General features: G+C 40.0%; 1 protein-coding gene across 2 annotated transcripts; it reads right to left on the bottom strand.

Annotated features, from left to right (window-relative positions):
* Positions 1 to 5,074: 5,074 nt before the first annotated feature.
* LOC133648500 (structural maintenance of chromosomes protein 6-like) lies at positions 5,075 to 18,510 on the bottom strand. Of its 2 annotated transcripts, XM_062044663.1 has the most exons (28): positions 18,421 to 18,510; positions 18,258 to 18,360; positions 17,981 to 18,162; positions 17,786 to 17,921; positions 16,307 to 16,412; positions 15,692 to 15,828; positions 15,267 to 15,328; positions 15,106 to 15,186; positions 14,670 to 14,771; positions 11,789 to 11,908; positions 9,982 to 10,080; positions 9,774 to 9,920; positions 9,588 to 9,676; positions 9,341 to 9,505; positions 9,095 to 9,273; positions 8,818 to 9,019; positions 8,615 to 8,729; positions 7,893 to 8,053; positions 7,671 to 7,806; positions 7,519 to 7,599; positions 7,286 to 7,456; positions 7,044 to 7,181; positions 6,816 to 6,961; positions 6,571 to 6,696; positions 6,386 to 6,491; positions 6,155 to 6,307; positions 5,638 to 5,735; positions 5,075 to 5,541 (listed from the first exon to the last, which is right to left on the bottom strand). In XM_062044663.1, the coding sequence occupies exons 3-28, from the start codon at positions 18,113 to 18,115 to the stop codon at positions 5,445 to 5,447; spliced, it is 3,288 nt and encodes a 1,095-aa protein (XP_061900647.1). In that variant the 5' UTR covers positions 18,116 to 18,162; positions 18,258 to 18,360; positions 18,421 to 18,510; the 3' UTR covers positions 5,075 to 5,444. The 2 variants fall into 2 exon arrangements, with proteins under 2 accessions (XP_061900647.1, XP_061900646.1); XM_062044662.1 differs by having other exon boundaries at positions 18,258 to 18,477.
* Positions 18,511 to 24,231: the final 5,721 nt, after the last annotated feature.

Raw genomic sequence — 24,231 nt, 5'->3', positions numbered from 1 at the left:
CTCCTTTACCTCAACTTTCGGGTAACTGGTTACCCAAAAGGCAGATAAAACTGTTACCAAGTTTTGAGCATATAAATGACCTGCATTCCACTAAAATATATATATTTTTTTCCTGTATAACAATCTGACAATAAAATCCGTCTCAAAATATTGGGCTCTTTTTTTAAGTTAGTTTTAATTATGCAAGCAAATAAAAACCTGTGTTTAATCACGATAACTCAGATTTTAAAATGTAATCAGTTGACAGCACTACTATAGTTATATGGATCTATTGTAGTACATTTGAATGAGTTTAACCATATGATTATGAAAAATGTAGCAGAGGCCAGCGGATGTGGCTGGGCAATGTGCTTTTTAGTAAACCTGAACTTCAAGAGTACAGCTGTCTGTCGAGTGCCAGGCTGGGATTTTAGTTTGGTGGCTGGCACACTCACTGCTCAAGGGAACGACCAGGATTCACGTCCTCGTGTGGGCTAATATAAAGGCAGGGGGCCGAACCACGTAGGTTGTAGTGGTGCCGTGATTGTAACGGGTCAACCAGTGTACAGTTTAGTAAACCTCACTCCCTGACAACTTCAAGGGTGTTCTGGCTGCAGAGTTGGCCAGCCAGGGCTTTTAGCTCAGTGGTCAGCACGCTCACCTTTCAAGCGGGGGACCAGGGTTCATGTCCGGGGGCTGAACAACCGTATGTTACACAAACAGAAAGGTACATAGGTTTAATGCACACTTTATTAATATATTCATGTATGACTTGCAAATGTAAAGACAACAATGGCACTGTTGTCATTACATTTTGGTCTCCTAATTAATTGCGGCCCCTTTCCCTTCACATTGTATTGATAACTGGCTCCTTGTTGAAACAATTATATGCCAAAATTGTTCTTCTTTTTCAAGGAAAGATTGATTTGAAAAAATAAGAATATATACATTTTAAGTTACTGTATTAAATTACATGACAGAAGGAAGTGGAGCAGAGGCCTTCAAGTTCTATTTCGTCCTTGGTTGAAAGGTCGCAGCCAATGTGATGGGAGTTGAGTAGGCCTGTGCAAAATTGTGCAAGCCCAGCATGAAGCACTTCCATGTGGTGCGCAGTGCCTTTCCAACATTCTGGAAGACACAGACACAGTTTGTTATAGTAAAAAATTATATACAGTATATATATATTTATGCATTTACACACACACACACACACACACATACACACACACACACACACATACACACACACACACACACACACACACACACACACACACACACACACACACACACACACACACACACACACACACACACACACACACAGTGTATGTAATAAAACAATTATATCTTTAGAATGTTTGCAGTGAAATACAAATACGGTACCATAATAAATAAAGGTATCAATGACTCCTCACATTTTTAAACTCAAGTGAGAATTATTTTATTAAGTAGTAGTATGACGACTTATGTGAAATGTTAAGACAATGAGGTCGTCGTTTTACACAATTTTTATGCAAATAAAGTCCTAATACTATGAGGTTTGATGTGCAATATTACAAGAACAAAAGAGGAAAAACGTTTGTGAAATTTTTATTCAAATAGTTGTATTGCAATTGTGTGTGTGTATATATATGTATATATATATATCCACACACACACACACACACACACACACACACACACACACACACACACACACACACACACACACACACACACACACACACACACACACACACACACACACACACACACACACACACACACACACACACGTGTATATATATATATATTAGGGATGTCCGATAATGGCTTTTTGCCGATATCCGATATTGTCCAACTCTTTAATTACCGATACCGATATCAACCGATATATGCAGTCGTGGAATTAACACATTATTATGCCTAATTTGGACAACCATGTATGGTGAAGATAAGGTACTTTTTAAAAATAATAATAAAATAAGATAACTAAATTAAAAAAAATTTCTTGAATAAAAAAGAAAGTAAAACAATATAAAAACAGTTACATAGAAACAAGTAATTAATGAAAATGAGTAAAATTAACTGTTAAAGGTTAGTACTATTAGTGGACCAGCAGCACGCACAATCATGTGTGCTTACAGACTGTATCCCTTGCAGACTGTATTGATATATATTGATATATTATGTAGGAACCAGAATATTGATAACAGAAAGAAATGGGGGGAGGGAGGTTTTTTGGGTTGGTGCACTAATTGTAAGTGTATCTTGTGTTTTTTATGTTGATTTAATAAAAAAAACAAAAAAAAAACGATACAGATAATAAAAAAAACGATACCGATAATTTCCGATATTACATTTTAATGCATTTATTGGCCGATAATATCGGCAGGCCGATATTATCGGACATCCCTAATATATATATATATATATATATATATATGTATATATATATATGTATATATATACACACACGTGTGCAAGATGTAATTTGTAATGTTATGACAAAAAGTTATATTCAATAAAATTAATGCTGAAATTTGAAAATGAAGTCAAAATGGTAGAAGAACAGATTTAAATGTGAAATTTTAATTAAGTGTGACAGTTGTAATTTCATGAAAAAAAAGGTACTGTTAGCATAAATGTAAAATTTACAAGACTTTGAATTTTTTTATAATTTGGAACAATTGTGTCAAGTAAATTGTTAATTATATATAGTCATTGTGAAAGTACACTTGTCTTAATAAATAGCTTTTATTTAACGAGAATTTAATAATGTCTTTAAGTTTTCATTTTAGAAAAGTTAACTTTATGAAAAAAAAGTACTGATATGAGATTACATTTGCATTTTAAGAAAATTTTATTTGGGGCAGCATAGTGGAGAGGGTTAGTGCGTCTGCCTCACAATACGAAGGTCCTGGGTTCGATCCTGCGCTCGGGATCTTTCTGTGTGGAGTTTGCATGTTCTCCCTGTGACTGCGTGGGTTCTGTCCGGGTACTCCGGCTTCCTCCCACCTCCAAAGACATGCACCTGGGGATAGGTTGATTGGCAACACTAAATTGGCCCTAGTGTGTGAATGTGAGTGTGAATGTTGTCTGTCTGTCTGTGTTGGCCCTGTGATGAGGTGGCGACTTGTCCAGGGTGTACACCGCCTTCCGCCCGAATGCAGCTGAGATAGGCTTCAGCGACCCCCCGCCACCCCGAAAGAGACAAGCGGTAGAAAATGGATGGATGGAAAACTATGATTTGAAAGAAAAAGTTGAACATTTTAAGTCTGTCTCCTTTCTTGATGCATTTTATTCTAACGTGTCAACTTTTTTTTTCGTTTTTCAAGCTGCTGCATCTTATTTTTTGAAACTGCCCGATACACATGATGAATGTTTTTTTCTTTTGCCAGTGGAACCAAAGAGGTGCAGCATTGAATGACAAAAGCACAGTAGGGGTTTGTTTTTAAGCCCTTTCCTAAACACGGACTGAGCGTTGTAAACTCTATTGTATGCTGCTTGGAACAGGAAAGGGCTGACTTCTGGGGGATATGAAGTCTGAAGATTTGGAAAAATATATTCACAAGCAAGCCAACGACGCATAGAATGTTATGTTCTATCTTAAAAGTGTTATCATTGAATGTTCTTGAAGAAATTGTGTTTGGATAGTACTCAACATGCATCACTGCGTAACAACACTAACCTTTCTGACTTTTTTGTACTTTTCTTTCTTTTTCTTCTTCTCTTGGTCAATGAGAGGCTGGTAATGTCCTGTCTTGAAACCCAATCCTGGCGTCTCAGTGCAATTCACGGTGGACTCATCAGAATCACGGTCCTCCTCACAGCAGTCCACATGTCGCTGGTACGGTGTTGCTTCTGCATCTCTGGGCAGTAGCGACCTCCATGGAACACCTTTGGGCTTCATGGCATTTGTGGAGGCTTTGAAGGATGTAGTGTTGGGAGGAGGCGGAGGAGGGGCTGTAAAAACAACTTAGGTTCCCGCAGAAGGGGGTCATGTATGTTGTCAACAGACATTATTCGCATGAGTGCAAGTGCATTCCAGATTCTAAACTGCTTTATGCAAAGGAGCTGGCAAAAAGCTATTAGAAAAGTGCAAATCCTCCTCCTGTATCGACTCACCGTACATTTTTATGTTTAATACAGAGTAATAATTATATTTTGGAAATCCGTAATGTTTATATTCCTCTCATTGGGACTAAATTTCTTGGTGCATTTATGTAGGCGTCGCTGGCATAGGCTCAGTTTTTTTATTAGCCCATGGGGTAGTGATGTGCAATACCACTGATTTTCTTTCTGTGCAAATATATCTAATGTGTTTGATAAAATTTAAAAAGTAGTACATCTCAAGTGTTGCTGCTCTTTGGGAATTACCGGTATCTTCAAACTAAACATATACTTCTGCACTGAATACGTTATTGTATTTATATTTAACTCTGTATGGGGTGTCTCTTAATAGCCTACAATAAAAGAATACATACACTTGCCGTTTATAATACTGAGCGACTCATTTCAATTGCCAGTAAATTTCTTAAACAAATGACAGACTGAATGATGGAAGCACAGCGTGCTGCTGCCATTGCGTATTACGTACATACCGAAGCGGGGAAAAAAACGTAGTTTCCACCAATTGGGCTTCAATTACACCAGATATCAATGATTTAGTTACTTTACACTGTGTTCCTGTTAATGATATACATTATCTAAGATAACTGAAGTTGCAAAGTTATCGGTATTTTGATTTGAGAAACGCCATTAGAGCATAAAGATCTAGTATTGGGGGTATCAGTATCAATTCGCACATCACAACCATGGGGTAGTTATGAGTAAACCCTAAAAATGGGTGACGGGGGTTCATGACAATTTATCCATTGACCTTTAAGTCAGTTGTGATTGAACCCTGTTAATTCCACCGAGCAACAAGTGGGCATAGTTAGTATATGGGGAAAAAAGGCATGGCTTGTATTTGATTTCTTTAAAATCGGCCTTGAGGCGCTATGAAATCTGCCCGCAAACAAATGGGTTAGGTTGATGTATGACCAATTTTTTTTCTCAATTGGGTCAGTAATGAAATCTGCCTAGCAACAAATGTGAGCCTGGTTTAGGACAACATTTCATTTTGGCCAAAATGGCAGTTATAATCGAGCCTTATAAACTCTGCCTAGCAACAAGTGGGAAAGGGTGGGTTCTGACTTTTTCTTGATTGGCTACTGAGTTATGATAGAGCCTGAACTCTGCTTTTGTTGACTTACTGAGCATCTTTTGCATAAGCTATTATTTTAGCAATATCTGAACAAACTCCCCCCACAATATGCATTTAGTAAGCAAGTTCTAACATTTATTCTTTAGAGCTGGTCAACAATCAGAAACAAATCTATAACACAAGGACCTTTTGATTTTGCACGCGAACAGGGATAGAAAAATATATAACAGTTAACCAACATGCTGTGCATAAAGATGTAACTTATAACATTTGATCAGGTCTGGACCTCATTTTGATCGTCTTCTGTGCTTTGGTCCCGGGCGGGACCATTGACACGGAGGATCCTGATGAGATCACTCTCCGGGAGAGAACTAAAACAAAAAGGCAGGAAAACGTGACTTACTAATATTACACTGCCTAATAAGCGAAAAATAAGGAAGTACATTTGGGACAATATTTGTGATTACCTCATGCTTAGTGGTGTGAAAAAAATGAATTGTCTGTAGCGCTGGCCATCAGCCACTTTCAGCATCATATCCACAGAGATCCTCCTGTTCACCATGTCCTAATTCAAATCACACAAAGCATGGGGGCATTGGTTTTCAAAAATACCACATTGACCCAAATAGAAGACAACCCTTCCTTTTCAAGAAAATTGAATACACCAAAAACAGGACCGTTTTTTTCCCAGCTAATCTCTATCTGCACCTCTCAAGGTCATTAGTGTATGTGTGAGTGACAGGAAAAACAGCTCTGACTCACTTCAGGAGAAGTCGTTTAGTATGCACATATAAATCTCTTAAACCGAAGACAACTAGGCTTTTTCCACTTTTTCTTGTAAACAATAAGGTACTATGTCATTTATATATTATGATGTGGCCACTAGTGAACCAATCTTGTTTTGTTACCTAAATATGCTGAAAAATGATAAAAGGGTTTTGCATACAAACACATTGGACACGGATAAAGAATAACTGTTACTACCATGTAAACATCAAATTCATCCAGGCAGCGGAATGGTGCCTCGGTAATGGCCCAGAGAGAGAGAACAAAGCAGACTGTGGAGAAGGAGCGCTCGCCTCCTGACAGCGAGCGCATGTTGCTCATGTCGGCCGTGTTTCCTTTACTCGGATGTACCTGCAAAAAATGAAAGGAGGAGGTTGGTTAATGTTCTACTCTGAATCCACAGGCAAGCCAGCTCTGGAATGTTCTTACGGAGATGGAGAGGGTTTCGTTCTTATGGTCAAAGACCATGCTTCCAGTGAAGCCTCTCTGAGCCAGCATGCTGTCAAAGTAATATTTACAACGTGCAGAGAGGAACCTGAGGCACACCGGGAAAGGAAGAAGAGGTTCTTTTAAAGTTGTCAGAGGTAATTACAACTTAACCTCGCCACATTTACCTCCTGAGCTCAGCGTAAACATGAAGTCTTTGATTCATAACACTGTCTAGGCTTTTGATGAACATCTTGAGGTTCTTCAATTGCTGTGCCATATTCTTATACTCCCTCAGCGCCTCATGGTACTGCCTGAGTGTTCATGATAAAATTAAGTTACCAACATAAGCAGAGACAAAGTTGTTAGACTTCTGGCTTAGCAGCAAAAGCAATGGTGAGTGCATGACAAAAAGGTTCAGCAGAATAAACACCTAACAATCTCCTCGCGGTCCCCCTCTTGCTCTCGCTGGCTGGCAATCTTGTCCTTGAGGCGGCTGATTTCCGTGTCCAGACTCCTGGCAGTCCGACGCACATTCAGGCGCTGAGGCCAAATCTCTTGGGCTTTGGAAACATGAGCCTGGACGTTCGAGGAAGCAAACTAGTGAATCGCTGATGCAACATGGAGGGATCTTTTAAAACTTGGTTCCAACACACTCAACCTGAATGTCCTGCTCCTTGTGCTGCAGCGTGGCTTCCAGCATTTTGATGCTTTGCAGATGAGCGCTGTGTTTCTCATCATACTGGTTCTTGTAATGCTTGCATTTCATCACCTCCTGGTCGGCCTTGGTTAGTTCCTCCTTTATGAAGAAACAACCATTAATTAGAGACAAAATGGATGATCAATTAGACAGAAACTGGATGTTCAGAGACAGACACAATACAAGGGCTCGTCTCATCTTACTTTGATTGCGTCGGCCTCTTCAGTAATTGTGCTGATACGCTCTTTGTGTTCCCTGTACTTCTGCTCGGCCTTTTCGTAAGACATCTTGAGCTCATTCATCAGAGCTTGCACATCGTTGTACTCTGTGCTTTTTGATGAGATCTTATTGACAATCTCCTGAAGATCCTCCTCCTGTGATGGAGTTTTGTTAACATTTTCTCCTGTTAACAAGGGATCTGCTGCATGGTACAAACCAGTGGGTTGAGGTCCTCCATCTGATGCTCTTCCTCATTCTGGAGGTCTGAAAGCTCCAGTTTTAACTTTGTGGCTTCATCCTGCAACAAATTAAATATAGTCTACCACTGAGAAAACTTAACATCAGTCATTACATAAGGAGAAGTAATACATTGGCAAGCTTCTGCTCTGTAAGGGCTCTCTTCTCCAGCTTCTCGTTCTCTCGGATGTCCTCATCTAACTTCTTCATTTGTTGCTGCAAGGATGATGCCTGAGTTTTCTGGTTTTCCAACTCTCTCTGGAGGTGTCTACAAATAGCATATTATTACATTTATGCCAGCAGATGTGTTTGGTCAAGTAGATGGTGACTGGCCACGCACACACACAGACACACCGTATTTCATCCTCGACATCCTTAGAAAGGTGGTTGGCTCGAGTCTGTTCGGCGGTGTAAATGCGATTAGTGAAAATCTGGTCGCCGTCCATGGAGAACGCCACATGGCAGTTGGGGGGAGGGTGTCTGGATTGCATCACTTGTCGGGCCTCAGTGCGATTCTACACACACACAAAATCCTAAATGCAAATTGCTTGTACGTTAAAAGACACTTGCCCAGCAAATATTAGAAAGGTGAAGTTGTAATTCTCAGTAAATGCTCCAATTAGTGCCTCTTCTCAATAAACCAGCGAGTCTCCGAGTCGCTAAAGCACAGCCAAAAAAACATGGTTTCATTATGCCCATTTTCCTTTCGGGCATGGTTATTCAACTAAATTATTATGGGGAGCATAATTCTAGAAAACTAAGTACCGAACTTCGGCCTACACTATTATCAATATTAGTATTTCATAATTATTCATTTGTATATTCATGAGAATGAGCGTACACTGCAGTAGCCATTTATTTTCGGTCTCTTATTTTTTGTTACAGTTATAAAATTTGGAGAAAAATGTTTTCCATTAAGCAAAAAAACTAAAGATCTTTAAGACATCACTTTAGAGTTTTTGGGAATCTGCAGTAAAAAATGTTATTCTCTCCCAAAATTTTGAACTGAATTCAAAATGAGTCTGATGTTATTCCCGGGTCCGCCAATTAAACAGTTCTGCTTTAGGGCTTATTACCTTAATGAGCAAAACGCACTCGATACTCATCTGGTCAATCAGGCAATTGGCCACAACCGGGTCCTCAATTTCTAGAGCTTGAAGCGCAGATGGATATTCTGGGTGATTCACAGCCCTGGAAGAGACAAATGAAACAATGAACTCTTGATTGGAAGGTTGAGTTTTAAGGTTTCCAATATTCTCAGTAGCACTGTTGCCCCTACCGCTTGCTTGTATTATAGACATGTGGGGAAAATTGGCTGGTGATGATTGGAGGCCTTCGCCCAGCCGGAAACACTTTGTCCATAAGTCCCTTCAGCACTTTTTCATCCTCGTAGTTGTCACAAGTGAAAGCCTTCACCAGACCTTTTAGACACACTTCTATGGCAAGAGCAAGCTCAGAGTCCTTCAGGTTGATAAGGTAACCTAGTGTAGGGAGGCATGGACATGACAGAGATGCAAGCAAAGAAATGTTTCACACCATTGGCCACCAAGTCATACCCAGGGGTCCTCGAGGTCTGTGCTTGAATTGGCCCTTTTTATGTGCATCTTCAATGGCATTGAGCAGTGCGGGCATTTGCTCCCCAAACCGCCGCAGACGATTAGATCGACTGCCTTCCATGGTGCGCAAGTGCTTACCGTTGGCTTCTATTGAATTCCTGAGTATGTTGTGCTCTTTCCTGAAGGCATATTTGCATTTGGTGCTTGTAACTATTTCTCATTAATGTTTAGTTTAAAAGACCTCACCTTATCTTTCCATGTTCCTCTCTTGCACGACTGTAGGCGTATTGATACTGATCAATTTGCTGATCCAGAGTGGAGATCTGGTGAATCAAATCTTCTAGATCGGTCTGTATTTGCTGCATACGCTCCTCCTTGGCCTTGCTCTCTGACCCCGTTACCTGACTGATGCTGGATAGATCAATAGAATGATAATACTGTATTATTCATGTTACATTTTGAAAAAAACTGAATGTGTCATCAGGGGCCACACTTTAGCCTGAGATCATTTATCTTGGAGGACAACTGGGCCTTGTCCTTTTCTAAAGCCCTCAGGTTAGCCTTGCATCTATGGACGGTGACCTAGAACACAAAAATAAAAATAAACTTGTAGATTTAGTACTATAAAGATTAAAGTGTCATTTAAACTTGTGCAAAAGCTAGTAATGAGAACACGGACCTCACTGGACTTGAAAAGAGTGCTTTGTTTCTGGGTATTGGCTTTGAGCTCAGCACATTTAGGCTGGAGCTCCTGGACCTGCTGTGTGATCACCTCCAACTGTTCTTGGATCTGTTTGTACTTCTTCTCGGAGTCCTTGACCTTGTTCTACAATCAGATTGGATGAGAACTTTGTATGCATGTCAGAAAAGTGCAAGGCAATCATTACCTTCCATTCTTTCAATTTTTCATCATATTTTACAGTGGTATGTTTGTCCGACTGCAGCTTCACTTTCATCGGCTCCAACTCTTTCTCCATCTCAATTACCTGTAAGTCACCAAATCCACAACATTTAGACAAATACTAATCTTACTGCAGTTCAAGGGGCTGTTTGCATCTTGCTCACAGTAACATTTTTCAAACAAAATTTTTTTTTTACAAAACCACCTAGCTAGCTTATGTTACCATTAGTTGTTTACCAGAACATATATAAATTATAAATATACATGTATATAAATGAGTTAAGTTGAGTTTGAGTTTATTTCGAACATGCAAGTAACTGTAGTTACTTAAGTAAGTAAATGTATATTGTTCACAATTATTTGTATTGAAAAGAAAAAGTCACCCAGAGGAATTTGTATGGTGTTCAGGCATGTCACACACGTCTCGTCAACATGTACACGCAGGGAGCGCGTGCGCACACACAAAAGCATTCTAAGAGAAGCAAATAATTTTCATAAATAATGTTATCATAGAATATATAAACAATATCTAACGTTATCTATCCAAATCACTATCATTAGCCAACAACACAAACGGTTACGTACGTACGTAGTAGTGTACGTACGTACGTAGTAGTGTACGTCATTACTAGGGCTGCACGACTGAGAAAAAACCTGATAGCAATATTTCTCTTCAAACTTGCAATTCGATTTGCGATTTTTATATTTTATAAATATAAATGCATAAAACTGCGAAAGTAACAAGTGAAGGAAGAAATTTTATTTTAAGACTGTCAATCTACATTCTTGTCTCAAGGTGCCACACATTAGAACAAAATGCAATAATTTACTTTCAAAAATATTTGGCTTCATGCACAGACTCACAGCTTTGGTCTACATCATTATGCTCTGAAACTGAATAAATAACCGGTAACAACTATACAATGTTTATAATGTAATGTAATCACAATATACGGTAATAATAATGCAAGTAACCATTGAAAAGAATATACACTTTTGTTTGTCATTATAGTATAATTGTTAACTATTGTAGTGTAATTGGAAGTTAAATAACTTAGTTATACTAAATAAACAAACAAACAATAAAATGGACGCTTAATTCTGTAAGCAAAAATGAAATCTAAAATAAACAAACATCTTAAAGTGCATTTTTTTTTCCCAGTTGGAAAAACGAAGTCGGACGTTGTCTTTTTGTTTATTGGCATCATGTCATCACGGCATTCTTGCTCGTTCGTCCGTGTTCGTCCAATTTGAAGCTGAAATATTCCCACAAGGGTACATTTGGCTTCGTAATCATTTCTTTCCTCCTATTTTTTGTTACTTTGTGGCACTTCTTACTGGCGAGTCACAAAACTATCTGTGCTTCCTGTGCGAGTGGAGCTGGCGGTCTTGCTCTCCATCCACCAAAACAAAGATTGAAACGAGGGCTCATTGCATTTAGTTAGTTCTACTGTTAAATAAACACGCTCAGGTGCTGAGAGCGATGCACAGTGAGACGTCTTTCTCTTTGTTTGAAGCAAGAGACGAACAAACGCGAGGCTTCACAATTCTGATTGGCGAACATGGCTGTCACTCAAATGCCGCTGATGGCGGAGAGATAAAAAAACAAAAAACCTCAGCCTGTGGCGGTTATCACAATAATTAAAACATTGATGTCGATAATTCCTGCCGCCCCTAGTCATTACGTCCTAAAAGCCATAAGTGGGCGGGATACGGCCCAAAATACATTGAAGGTAAGAATCCACGTAAAGATGGCAAACACCCTCTTTAAAGGTGGGATAAAATGATCTGACCACAGCCCAGGCCATCTGCTTCTGCAAGTCCTCCAGTTTGGTTTGCAACTCATCAAGCGATGCCAGGTTCTTGTAGCACTCCTCTTTCTCCAAGGACTTCCGCTTCAGTTCTTTCAAGCACTGTGACATACATTCATAAACCCAGTGTGAGTGCACCCTAATACTTCAATGACTGTGAGGGCAGATTTTTTTCATACCAAATAAAAAAAATAATTTAACAAATTAACTTCAAGAGGACCTATTGGGCAAAACCAACTTTTCTTACCAATTGGTACCTGTTTTTGTGAATTTGTGATCTGCATTAGTCCCGAAAATGTGAAATCACATCATGAAGGCATGGCGGAGATATTTAAAAAACATTCTGGCCTTTCTTCATACTTATTCCAAACAAGCCATTTGGAATTTGCAAATCTTGTGACGTTTTTTCAACATGTTAGGTTTCTCCTTTAATGGTAGATGTTTACCCGACTAGCTTTGCGCAAGTCCGCCATCGTTGTCCAAAGCTGTAGTCAATAAGTTCCCTATTTTTCTCTATTCTCTTGTTGTGAGGCAGACTGGCTCATACATGCAAATGCATCCTCCACTGTTGCCTAGTCACGGCTGGTAAAAAAGTACAAAAGAAATGAAGGAAATCTGGAGGCCCGAATTTAAAGTTGAAATTGCACTTACCCATCATTTGCAAGTTGGGCATTACTGTGGGCTTACGTTAAGTTTTCGCTGCTGCTATGCTGAGCTAAAACAACATACCGCTGCACGCGCGCAGCTCACTAGCTAGTGGTTATCGATAATTTCCGACCAGGCAGCTCAAGGAGCCTACTTTAGTTCCGTTTTGTAGTTACATTTTAGCGTCCCTAAAAAATCTAAATATTCAAAAGCAAGACTGAAGTCAATGCATGTTTTAGAAAAAAGTAACTTTAATCGTTGTAAGACCTTTCAAAATTATGTTTAAGACCTTTTATGACATTTTAGGCAAATTATTTTAAGGCCTTAGATTAAAATTGTGGAATTTAGAATTTTATTTTATTTTTGTTGTTTTTTTAAGAGTTTTTAAGACCCTGCGGATGCCCTGTACTAAAAAAAATAAAAATAAATCTAATCCATCCATTTTCTACAGCTTGTCCCTTTCGGGGTCGTGGGGGATGCTGGAGCCTATCTCAGCTGCTTTCGGGCGGAAGGCGGGGTACACCCTGGACGAGTCGCCACCTCATCGCAGGGCAAACACAAAGACAACATTCACACTCACATTCACACACTAGGGATCATTTAGTGTTGCCAATCAACCTATCCCCAGGTGCAGGTTTTTGGCGGTGGGAGGAAGCCGGAGTAAGCGGAGGGAACCCACGCAGTCACGGGGAGAACATGCAAACTCCACACAGAAAGATCCTGAGCCACCGTGTTGATATCTGGCATAATGCAGTTGAGATTAGTTTCATATGAGAACAGTGTGTGCGTCTGTCAGTGTGCCTCCAAATGGCAGTGCCTGTTGCCTAGTGACGTCAGCAAGTCCACGCCAAGTCTGAGTCTCACAGGCATCTTCGCTTAAGTCGTTTTTGTTAGCTCAACAGGTTAGCAGGAGCAGTTTGTTAGCCTTGATGTCAACTTCGTTTAATCTTTCACTGGTTTGTGTTAGCTCTCAATTTGCTTCCATGACTGCATGTTCTTGTCAACAAACAGGGTATTGTTTGGATGGCAAGTTTATCACTTCAATCATTGGTTTGTTGTTCAATATTCCCTCTGACCCTTTTAGTTACTAGCACACACTGCAGTTTGTGTCAAGTTTTAAGGTGGTAAAAAAAACAATTGTCTTTTACTGACAAGTGCCTCCTACTAAGATCTTGGAAAGCATTAGCTGCACATCAAACTACTTGATAAGCTACCATCACCCGGAAAAGATGAAGCCAGCGAAGTTAAATGTATTTTTTTGAGGTATTTACATTATTAAAAGTTAAAATGTGAGTTATCTTTTCTGAGAAACTGCCTTTTCAAAACTGATAAAAAATGTCCATAGTGTAGACACTGCTTGTCTGACGTAAACGTTGAGACACAGTGGGTGTTCCCGCACAATTGTTTGCAATTATAAATACTTGTTTGTAGTAAAAAATATGATTAGAACATTTTAGCATTATGTGTTCAATAACAGTAAGTGTGTTTATTCTAAACATTCCTGCCACTTCATTTTACACACTACGGCATTTTTAAGTATTTTTTGGGACATAAACCACAATAAGATCATATAGTGGCCTTAATACTGTGATAATATCATACCATGATATTTTGATATTGTTACATCCCTGTTAATATTTACAGAGAAACTAAATAATGACTTTTGTCAGATACTCATATTAGTAATTATGAGCATCTGACGAAGGTCAGTTATGTTATCATGAAGTGTTCAATGTGGTGGTGTAAAATGTGTTATTAGTGGGAAATGTTAATAGCCTAAATACAAAAAAGTAAAATTGGGTACACAAGGCACCATCAAGAACACTAAAAAAACAAGAACATTGAAGGTGGCAATAAATGGGGTAGAGGGGCCCACACCGATACTCTTTCAAAGTGCCCAAAATTCCTAGTAACGATCTTGATACAAAGTAGAGTATAGTTCTAACTTATATCTGTCACTGCAATAGATATAGAAGCGCTGAAAACTACAAAATGGCTTATGGAAAGAAGACACAGTCAAAGTGGAGGCACGTAAATAAGACCGCCCACAAGTCGACGCATCCTGAATAGACGGTCACAAGGCGGCTGGAAGACGGTCTGTAAAACATAATCTATGCAACATTTTGACCAAAGAGCTACTATTACGTCTTATGTAGACTACAAAGAACTGTTTTAAATGAAGAAAAACATTATAATATGATCCCTTTAGGACACTTACCTCACCATGTTGATCCACTTTATCTTCAGTGACATGTTTGGTAGTTTTGATGTGCACAAAGTCCTTCTTCATCTGCTCCAGTTGTGTGGCTTTCATGAAAAACTGAACAAGAAAGGAGAAACACCTTCAAATACAGTATCTCCATGAACTGTCGTTGCAGAGTGCCAGCGGCAGTCATGCAGCCACAGACAGTGACACTTCTACCAGTATGGTATTAAAGAATACTGGCTGTGTTTTCAGTCATTTTCAGTGAATTGTACATATATACTGTTAAGCAAATCATACACTGCCTAGTGTTCTCAAATTGTATTTCTTTAGTATTACCCTTTATGACAAAAATATTCTTCAAATGTGACAAGTGTACTTCATTTTGTAAAATAATGTATTTCTTCAATGAACAAACACAAATTCACCAAGAAAAGTTAGGCAAGCAAACCTTGTATTTGTCCCCCTCTCCTTTGGAGTGCAGGAAGTATTTGCTCATCTCTTGGGTGAGAACTGACACAGGATTGTTGACCTTTTTGGGGGAAAAAACAGGTTAGGTTATTTCTCTTATGAACAATATTAATCTGTATCCTGCGCCACAACAGTTCATACCTGAATATTAAAATTGTCCAGCATCGAGTCAAGCTCCTCCTTTTTGGTGGAGATAATATGGCCTACAAGAAAAAATATTCTGAATGAACCATCTTGCATTTTTACAGGGAGACATATTGTACTGTGAAAATATAAATATTGCCTAATGTTATGTCCACACATTCACAGGTATTAAAAAAAGTCAACACACATTTTTTGTTTGCTGGTTGTCAAGAACATACCGAAGCAACAGGCGATTCAATAACCCCATTTTGGACAATTTGAAGGAAATTAATTTCCGGAAAAGACCCAGTAATGATAAAATGTGGAAAGGGGGGATAATACTTGTGGACTGACAGTGGCGCAAAAATAAAAGGCTACCAAAAAAGTAGTGATTGTGTGGACATGATTTAAGTCAAAACTCTGTAGTTACTTCTTTTTTTTACCAGTTTTGCTCTTAAGTTTATATGTTCTCGCTCCATCACGGGTTATCCTCAGGTCTATAATGATGGCTTGACCGTACACCTCAGATTTGTAGGCATCCCTTCCTTTGTTGCGCAGGGTGATGGATACATCAGCCGAGCTGGGAGAAGAAAGCAATAACAGGTTAGCCTCTTTGTGTGTTAATGACATAGAATTTCTCTAAAAATACGTACAGTACATCAAACACTTTGCTAGGGGACACGCATGTAACCCAATGAAACGCAGTCCTTTAGCAAAAAAATTTTCTTTACAAAATAACGGTGGCGGTGCAAAATTTAATCGCATCACACTGAGATGTGTTGAGATGCAGTTCACTTCTTAAAACTTTTAATAGGTGGGTTGCAATCACGTGACCTCGAGGCACATCCGGGCACTTCTGGGTTTCAGGATGGGTTTCAGGCTACATTTTTTGTTATTATATATCTCCACTTATAATAATGTAATAACTTTAAATAAAAATACCCAAGGTTGAGGGTTTTTCTTAGTACTGCATTGTTTAGGTAATATTAAAAAATAGATTAATTAATTACAGATCATATTCAATTAATCAAAAATGATTTGACAGCACTAATTTGTACCTTTCGCCTTCCTTCACAAAACCCTTGAGAGACGCTCCTCTGTTTGTGGCCAGTGCGTTCCCACCTAACGAGACTATGAGGGCTGTCAGGATGGCAGTCTTTCCACCTGCACAGAAAATGAGCACCTTAAACACACTGCATGTAAAAAGCCACATCACTAAAAAAAAAAACTACTCAGGTTTGTCTTATGAGCTGACACTTTATATTCTGATTTACAGGACTCTCATGACCCTTATTACCTCATCCTTCTCCGAGAAGACAACTTTCACCTACCGACCTCTTTTTTTTAGTAAATCCAAGGACACTAAATTAAAAAAACAAATCCTGACACGGAGTATGTATGTTACTCTCACTTTAGTTAAGTATTTCCACGTTGTGGCCATGTTTTACTGGCCACGTGACAGCCATAAAAATTACGCTTGGAGGATCCTCAGTGGTCTCAAACTCACGACATGCGGGCTATTTGTGGTCCACAAGCCCATATTTTTTGGCCCTCTATTTCACTTCATAGTTTAGTGTGGGGTTAATTTGGCCAACGCTAGAGCTTCTAATAGTATCGTTACATCGAGATAATGCATGATGATGACACATTCTAGCTGTGTCCTGCAAATTTCACGGCAGAGATAATAATCTGTGTTGGCCCTGCGATGAGGGAGCGACTTGTCCAGGGTCTACCCCGCCTTCCGCCCGAATACAGCTGAGATAGGCTCCAGCACCCATACTTGCCAACCTTGAGACCTCCAAATTCGGGAGATGGGGGGTGGAGGGGTGGGGTTTGGTGGTAGCGGGGGTGTATATAGTAGCGTCCCGGAAGAGTCAGTGCTGCAAGGGGTTCTGGGTATTTGTTCTCTTGTGTTTATGTTGTGTTACGGTGCGGATGTTCTCCCGAAATGTGTTTGTCATTCTTGTTAGGTGTGGGTTCACAGTGTGGCGCATATTTGTAACAGTGTTAATGTTGTTTATACGTCCACCCTCAGTATGACCTGTATGGCTGTTGACCAAGTGTGCGTTGCATTCACTTATGTGTGTGTAAAAGCCGCATATATTATGTGATTGGGCCGGCACGCTGTTTGTATGGAGGAAAAGCGGACGTGACGACAGGTTGTAGAGGACGCTAAAGGCAGTGCCTTTAAGGCACGCCCCCAATATTGTTGTCCGGGTGGAAATCAGGAGAAATTCGGGAGAATGGTTGCCCCAGGAGATTTTCGGGAGGGGCACTGAAATTCGGGAGTCTCCCGGGAAAATCGGGAGGGTTGGCAAGTATGCCAGCACCCCCCACGACCCCAAAAGGGACAAGTGATAGAAAATGGATGGGATGGATGGGCATTGAAGTCGGACATCACTGAAGGCCTAGGTGGGAAACGCACGGCCCGCCACTGAGTAAACGTGAGTTATTATGTGGTCTGTGACCCTTAATCAAGCCGTGTAGAAAATTGATGGATGATAATTGAATTTCCTGAAAATGCTGGTTACACTCACTTCCATTTTTGCCGACCACAAAGTTGACATTGGATCCAAAGGGAAAAGGTCCAAGGACGGAGTGGCACATGAAGTTCTTCAGTGTGATGCTCTCCACAATCCCTGCATCACTCACTACCTCTCCACCAAAGAGCACCTAAACGAGTTCAGTTTGAGCACGCCATCAAAAACTTAAAAGACAAAATACTTTCGTACCTGTTTACTAAATCGAGCATCTCTCTTATTAGTGTCGTGATCAACTTGCATTGCATCCTCCTCTTCGTCATGTTCTGCTGGTTTGGCCCGTTTGCAGGCGTTGACTCCACCAGGACTATTTTTCTTCTTTGACATTCTTCGCTCCAAGTCAACCCAAAGATGGAGGGACAACTGTTCGTTCACTGCCAGTTTACGAGATACACAGCAGAAGTATGGCACCTTTACAAACACTATTTTATTAGACAGTGAGAAACGAAATCAAGGCGGATATACGCACCTGCTAGCTACATAGCATTAGCTCAGCTGTCCAAACGGATCGTGATGACGACAAAAAAGCTAGCGATTGTTTAGTTTCTTGTCTTGAGTTTGTTTATACGTTTCTGAAATAAGTTGGCGGGACTTTTGAACTGGACAGAGGTGGACACTTAGGTTGTACTTACATGGCGCCGTTCTGTCAGCCGGCCGGATGTCATTGTCTTCTTCTTCGTCTTTTTAGTTTTATTGCAGGGCGCAACCAACGTTATTAGGTACACACCGCCACCTGCTGGAGGATGTATTCTCATGCTGAGTACTTGGGTTACACAAAACCTAAAGCCTAATAACACATAATGATAATAATAATAATAATAATGATAATATTATTGATAATAAATCAATCAATCAATCAAACTTTATTTATATAGCCCTAAATAAGTGTCTCAAAGGGCTGCACAAAGCCACAACGACATCCTCGGCTCAGATCCCACATCAGGGCAAGAAAAAACTCAACCCATTGGGATACAATGAGAAACCTTGGAGGGGACCGCAGATGTGGGGACCCCCTGGGCGACCAGTGCAATGGGCATCGAGTGGATCTAGTTAATAGTGTGAGAGTCCAGTCCATAGTGGGGCCAGCAGGAGATCATCTTGAGTGGAGACAAGTCAGCAGCGCAGAGACGTACCCAACTGATGCACAGATGAGTGGTCCACCCCGGGTCCCGATTTTGAACAGCTAGCCCCCCTCTCCACGACGGAGAGGGGGGCAGAGCAGAAAAGAGACGGCAGATCGACTGGTCTAAAAGGGGGGTCTATTTAAAGGCTAGAGCAGTGTTTTTCAACCACTGTGCCACGGCAGTGTGCCGTGAGATACAGTCTGGTATGCCGTGGGAGATTATGTAATTTCACCTATTTGGGTTAAAAATATTTTATGCCAGCCAGTAATTATAACCTGCAAGTGTCGGTGCTGTCTAGAGCTCGGCATAGTAACCGTGTAATACTCTTCCATATCAGTAGGTGGAAGCAGGTAGCTAATTGCTTTGTAAACGTAGTATCTAATGCTTAAACCAAAAATAAACAAGAGGTGAGTGCCCCTAAAAAAGGCATTGAAGCTTAGGGATGGCTATGGAAAACGAAACTAAAACTGAACTGGCTACAAGTAAACAAAAACAGAATGCTGGACGACAGCAAAGACTTACAGCGTGTGAAGCAGACGGCGTCCACAAAGTACATCCGTACATGACATGACATTCAACAATTTCCACACAGAAGGATAGCGTCTGCACTACTGAAATAGTCTTGATCGCTAAAACAAAGCAGGTGCGGGGAATAGCGCTCAAAGGAAGACATGAAACTGCTACTGAAAAATACCAACAAAACAGGAAAAGCCACCAAAATAGGAGCGCAAGACGTAGTACACACAGGAAAACCCCAAAAAACTCCAAATAAGTCACGGCGTGATGTGACAGATCGTTACAGTACACCTACTTTGAGACAAGAGCTATATTGATGCATGCTTGGTTATGATTTGAATTCATATCCAACAATTGCAACAATTACTTTTTACTGTCAATATCAACTACCAATTTTGCATTTTTAATGTTTTCTGCTGGTGGTGTGCCTCCGCATTTTTTCAATGAACAAAAATGTGCCTTGGCTCCAAAAAGGTTGAAAAACACTGGGCTAGACTATACAAATGAGTTTAAATGGGACTTAAATGCTTCTACTGAGGTAGCATCTCTAACTGCTACCAGGAGGGCATTCCAGAGTACTGGAGCCCGAATAGAAAACGCTCTATTGCCCGCAGACTTTTTTGGGGCTCTGGGAATCACTAATAAGTTGGAGTTCTTTGAACGCAGATTTCTTGCCGGGACATATGGTACAATACAATCGGCAAGATGGGATGGAGATAGACCGTTTTGTATTTTATACGTAAGTAGTAAAACCTTAAAGTCACATCTTAAAGGCCTACTGAAATGAACAATGTTAATTATCAATAGCGCTATTTCTATTGGTATTTGTATTGCTCCATTTTTAGTGTAATAATGCTCATTGTCATTTCTGTATTATTTTTTATTTTCGCTAACTGCTTATTTGCTATTACTTTTACCATCATATTTGTACATGTCGTATTTGCTGATGTTGCTCTATTGTTGTTGTTGTCGTTGTTGTGTTTGCCGTTGTTGTTTTTGTCTCTCTGTCTAATCCCCCTCTTGTCCCCACAATTCCCCCCTCTGTCTTCCTTTTTTTCTCTTTCTATCCCCTCCTGCTCCGGCCCGGCTGCACCAAAGGATAATATAAATACATTTAATAAAGTCAAATACAAATAAGGCAACAAGAGAAGTATCCTACACTTCTCTTTTGTAAAGTAAATCTGAACAGCCGATATGGGCATCTACATCAACTATATGATTTGCCTGAGAAGCTGGACAGGACAAAAAAAAGGAAAAAAAAAAAAAGGCTTAGTGAAATTAATTTTTTTTATTTAAACGGGGATAGCAGATCCGTTCTATGTGTCATACTTGATCATTTCGCGATATTGCCATATTTTGCTGAAAGGATTTAGTAGAGAACAACGACGATAAAGTTCGCAACTTTTGGTCAATGATAAAAAAAGCCTTGCCTGGACCGGAAGTAGCGTGACGTGGCAGGTTGAAGGGCTCCTCACATTTCCCCATTGTTTTCAATGCAGCGAGAGCGATTCAGACCGAGAAAGCGACGATTACCCCATTAATTTGAGCGAGGATGAAAGATTTGTGGATGAGGAACGTTAGAGTGAAGGACTGAAGTGCAGTGCAGGGCGTATCTTTTTTCGCTCTGACCGTAACTTAGGTACAAGGTCTCATTGGATTCCACACTCTCTCCTTTTTCTATTGTGGATCACAGATTTGTATTTTAAACCACCTCGGATACTATATCCTCTTGAAAATGAGAGTCGAGAATGCGAAATGGACATTCACAGTGACTTTTATCTCCACGACAATACATCGGCGAAACACTTTAGCTACGGAGCTAACGTGATAGCATCGTGCTTAACTGCATATAGAAACAGACGGAATAAGCCCCTGACTGGAAGGATAGACAGAAGATGGACAATACTATTAAACCATGGACCTGTAAATACACGGTTAATGCTTTCCAGCTTGGCGAAGCTTAACAATGCTGTTGCTAACGACGCCATTGAAGCTAACTTAGCAACCGGACCTCACAGAGCTATGCTAAAAACATTAGCTATCCACCTACGCCAGCCAGCCCTCATCTGCTCATCAACACCCGTGCTCACCTGCGTTCCAGCGACAGACGGAAGAATGAAGGACTTCACCCGATCATCCGTGCGGTCGGTGGCTAGCGGCGGCTAGCGCGTCTGCTATCCAAGTCAAAGTCCTCCTGGTTGTGTTGCTGGAGCCAGCCGCTAATACACAGATCCCACCTACAACTTTCTTCTTTGCAGTCTTCATTGTTCATTAAACAAATTGCAAAAGATTCACCAACACAGATGTCCAGAATACTGTGGAATTTTGAGATGAAAACAGAGCTTTTTTGTATTGGATTCAATGGTGTCCGAATACTTCCGTTTCAATGATTGACGTCACGCGCATACGTCATCATACATAGACGTTTTCAACCGGAAGTTTAGCGGGAAATTTAAAATTGCACTTTATAAGTTAACCCGGCCGTATTGGCATGTGTTGCAATGTTAAGATTTCATCATTGATATATAAACTATCAGACTGGGTAGTCGGTAGTAGTGGGTTTCAGTAGGCCTTTAAGTGCACAGGAAGCCAGTGCAGGTGAGCCAGTATAGGTATATATTTAGGTATATGTGTATATAGGTAGATAAAGGTATTTACACTATAGGCGTAATATGATCAAACTTCTTGTTCTTGTCAAAAGTCTAGCAGCCGCATTTTCTACCAACTGTAATCTTTTAATGCTAGACAGAGGGAGACCCGAAAATAATACATACATACAAATAAAATATCTGAACTCACATTTCATCGCCGGGACAGCTGAGCTAGCTTCCGGGGTTGGCCGACATCGTCTCACAATATGTAATTTCTCTTTAAATATCCTTCTTAAAAATGGTCTTGCAAATATATGTGTTGTCTTGTCTAATCATAAAAGATGCAGACGAGGCGTGTTGGCTGAGTTCTTAAAGTTTACTTCACAGTGTGCTCATCAATAACATCAAGCTGCCGGCATGTCTACATTCAACAACCTAAACGGGGCTACTGCACATGCTCTTCACTACTGTGGCATGCTGGGTAATGGTGTTCTTATATTACCTAGCTCATAACATCACAATACTGTATATCTGCCTTAGGCCAGCTAGAAGGCCTTACTGACAAAAACTCGTGATCTGATTGGCTATTGCAACTGTCTGTCAACTGTATGTCCCCGTTCACTTACTGTCTGTCAAATGTTTGTGTCCGTTCACTGCTGTCAGCGGTTGTATTTTCTCTATCCATTGTAGTGCTAGTATGATAGCGACCATTACAGCTGTGACTAGTGACAGGTATTACAAAGTACTTTTCATATTGACACATCAACATCTGGAATATACACTCCTTCCCCAACGTTTCCTGATACCAGGTCCTTTGAGCAGTCTCTATAAATATTTAGGAAACCATAGAATCTCGTTTTCACATATCTTTCGCCCATGGGCACCTCATCATCTTCTTTCCACTCTCTCCTCTCTGTTAACTCCATGTCTATGCGCTAGCTGTTCAAAGTCGGGACCCGGGGTGGACCACTCATCTATGCATCAGTTGGGGACGTCTCTGCGCTGCTGACTTGTCTCCACTCAAGATGATCTCCTGCTGGCCCCACTATGGACTGGACTCACACCATTAACTAGATCCACTATGGACTGGACTCTCACACTATTAACTAGATCCACTCAACGTCCATTGCACCGGTCGCCCCGGGGGGTCCCCACATCTGCGTCCCCTCCAAGGTTTCTCATTGTATCCCATTGGATTTACTTTTTTCTTGCCAAGATGTGGGATTTGAGCCGAGGATGTCGTTGTGGTTTGTGCAGCCCTTTGAGACACTTTTGTGATTAAGGGCTATATAAATAACTTTGATTGATTGATTCAAGACACACCCACTTTGATATATGCTATGGTGGCCTGGGGAGGCAGTATGTTTTATGGTTGTGGCATTATGGTGGTTTATTTTGAACATGTACTTACAATATCACATATTTGTTCTTTGTAAACACCAAATTTGAAAAGTAACTGAATCATATCAGTAAATTGTTTATTAATCCAATCCATAATTTACTGATATACTGAAGGTAAGGTACACATGCTTTAAGTTGATTTTTATCTAAGTTTATATTTGTCTATTTTTGTTAAGAGCAATTGTTGGCACATTTTAAGTAGCAGGTTATAGTTTGCTTTGTGCATAACTGTTGTTTGCAAATGCACAAAATCATAGAATTTTAATATTTTTGACTCTATAAACGGTTTTGAATGTTCTCTGTAACAAACATTATGTATCATCCTAACTGAACTTTTTTGTAACACAATTAGTGATTTAAGAGTACTTTTGTAATTATTTCTGCATATTTCTACATGCTAACTTAGATATGATAACACTAACGAGCAATAGAGAATATGGGGTGATTTTTGGTCCAGAACATATTTTGTTTTCTTCATTATTGAAGTATTTCTTGCCACTTTATGTTGTATTTTTTCATTTCATTTTATCATCTTTTATTACACCTAGAAATTTGATTCATCGATGACTGTCTTTCCATGGACGGGCTAAGTTGCCCGAATCAATCTGACTTGTCCTGGGTCAACCAACACCGGTGTTGCCATGTCTAGGTTAAACGGTAGAAAAATGGATGGATGGAATTTAAATGATGAACTCAAATAATTTACTGCAATTAATTAAAATGCTAAAGTGTGATTTGTCTGATTAAAAAAGGTGATCATTTGTCAACACTAATATTGATGTAATTTTAAAACTAAAAAGTGCTTAAATCC

The sequence above is a fragment of the Entelurus aequoreus genome, linkage group LG04 (assembly GCF_033978785.1).
Source record: "Entelurus aequoreus isolate RoL-2023_Sb linkage group LG04, RoL_Eaeq_v1.1, whole genome shotgun sequence".
NCBI lineage: Eukaryota > Metazoa > Chordata > Actinopteri > Syngnathiformes > Syngnathidae > Entelurus > Entelurus aequoreus.
This window is presented reverse-complemented; position numbering and strand designations above follow the sequence as displayed.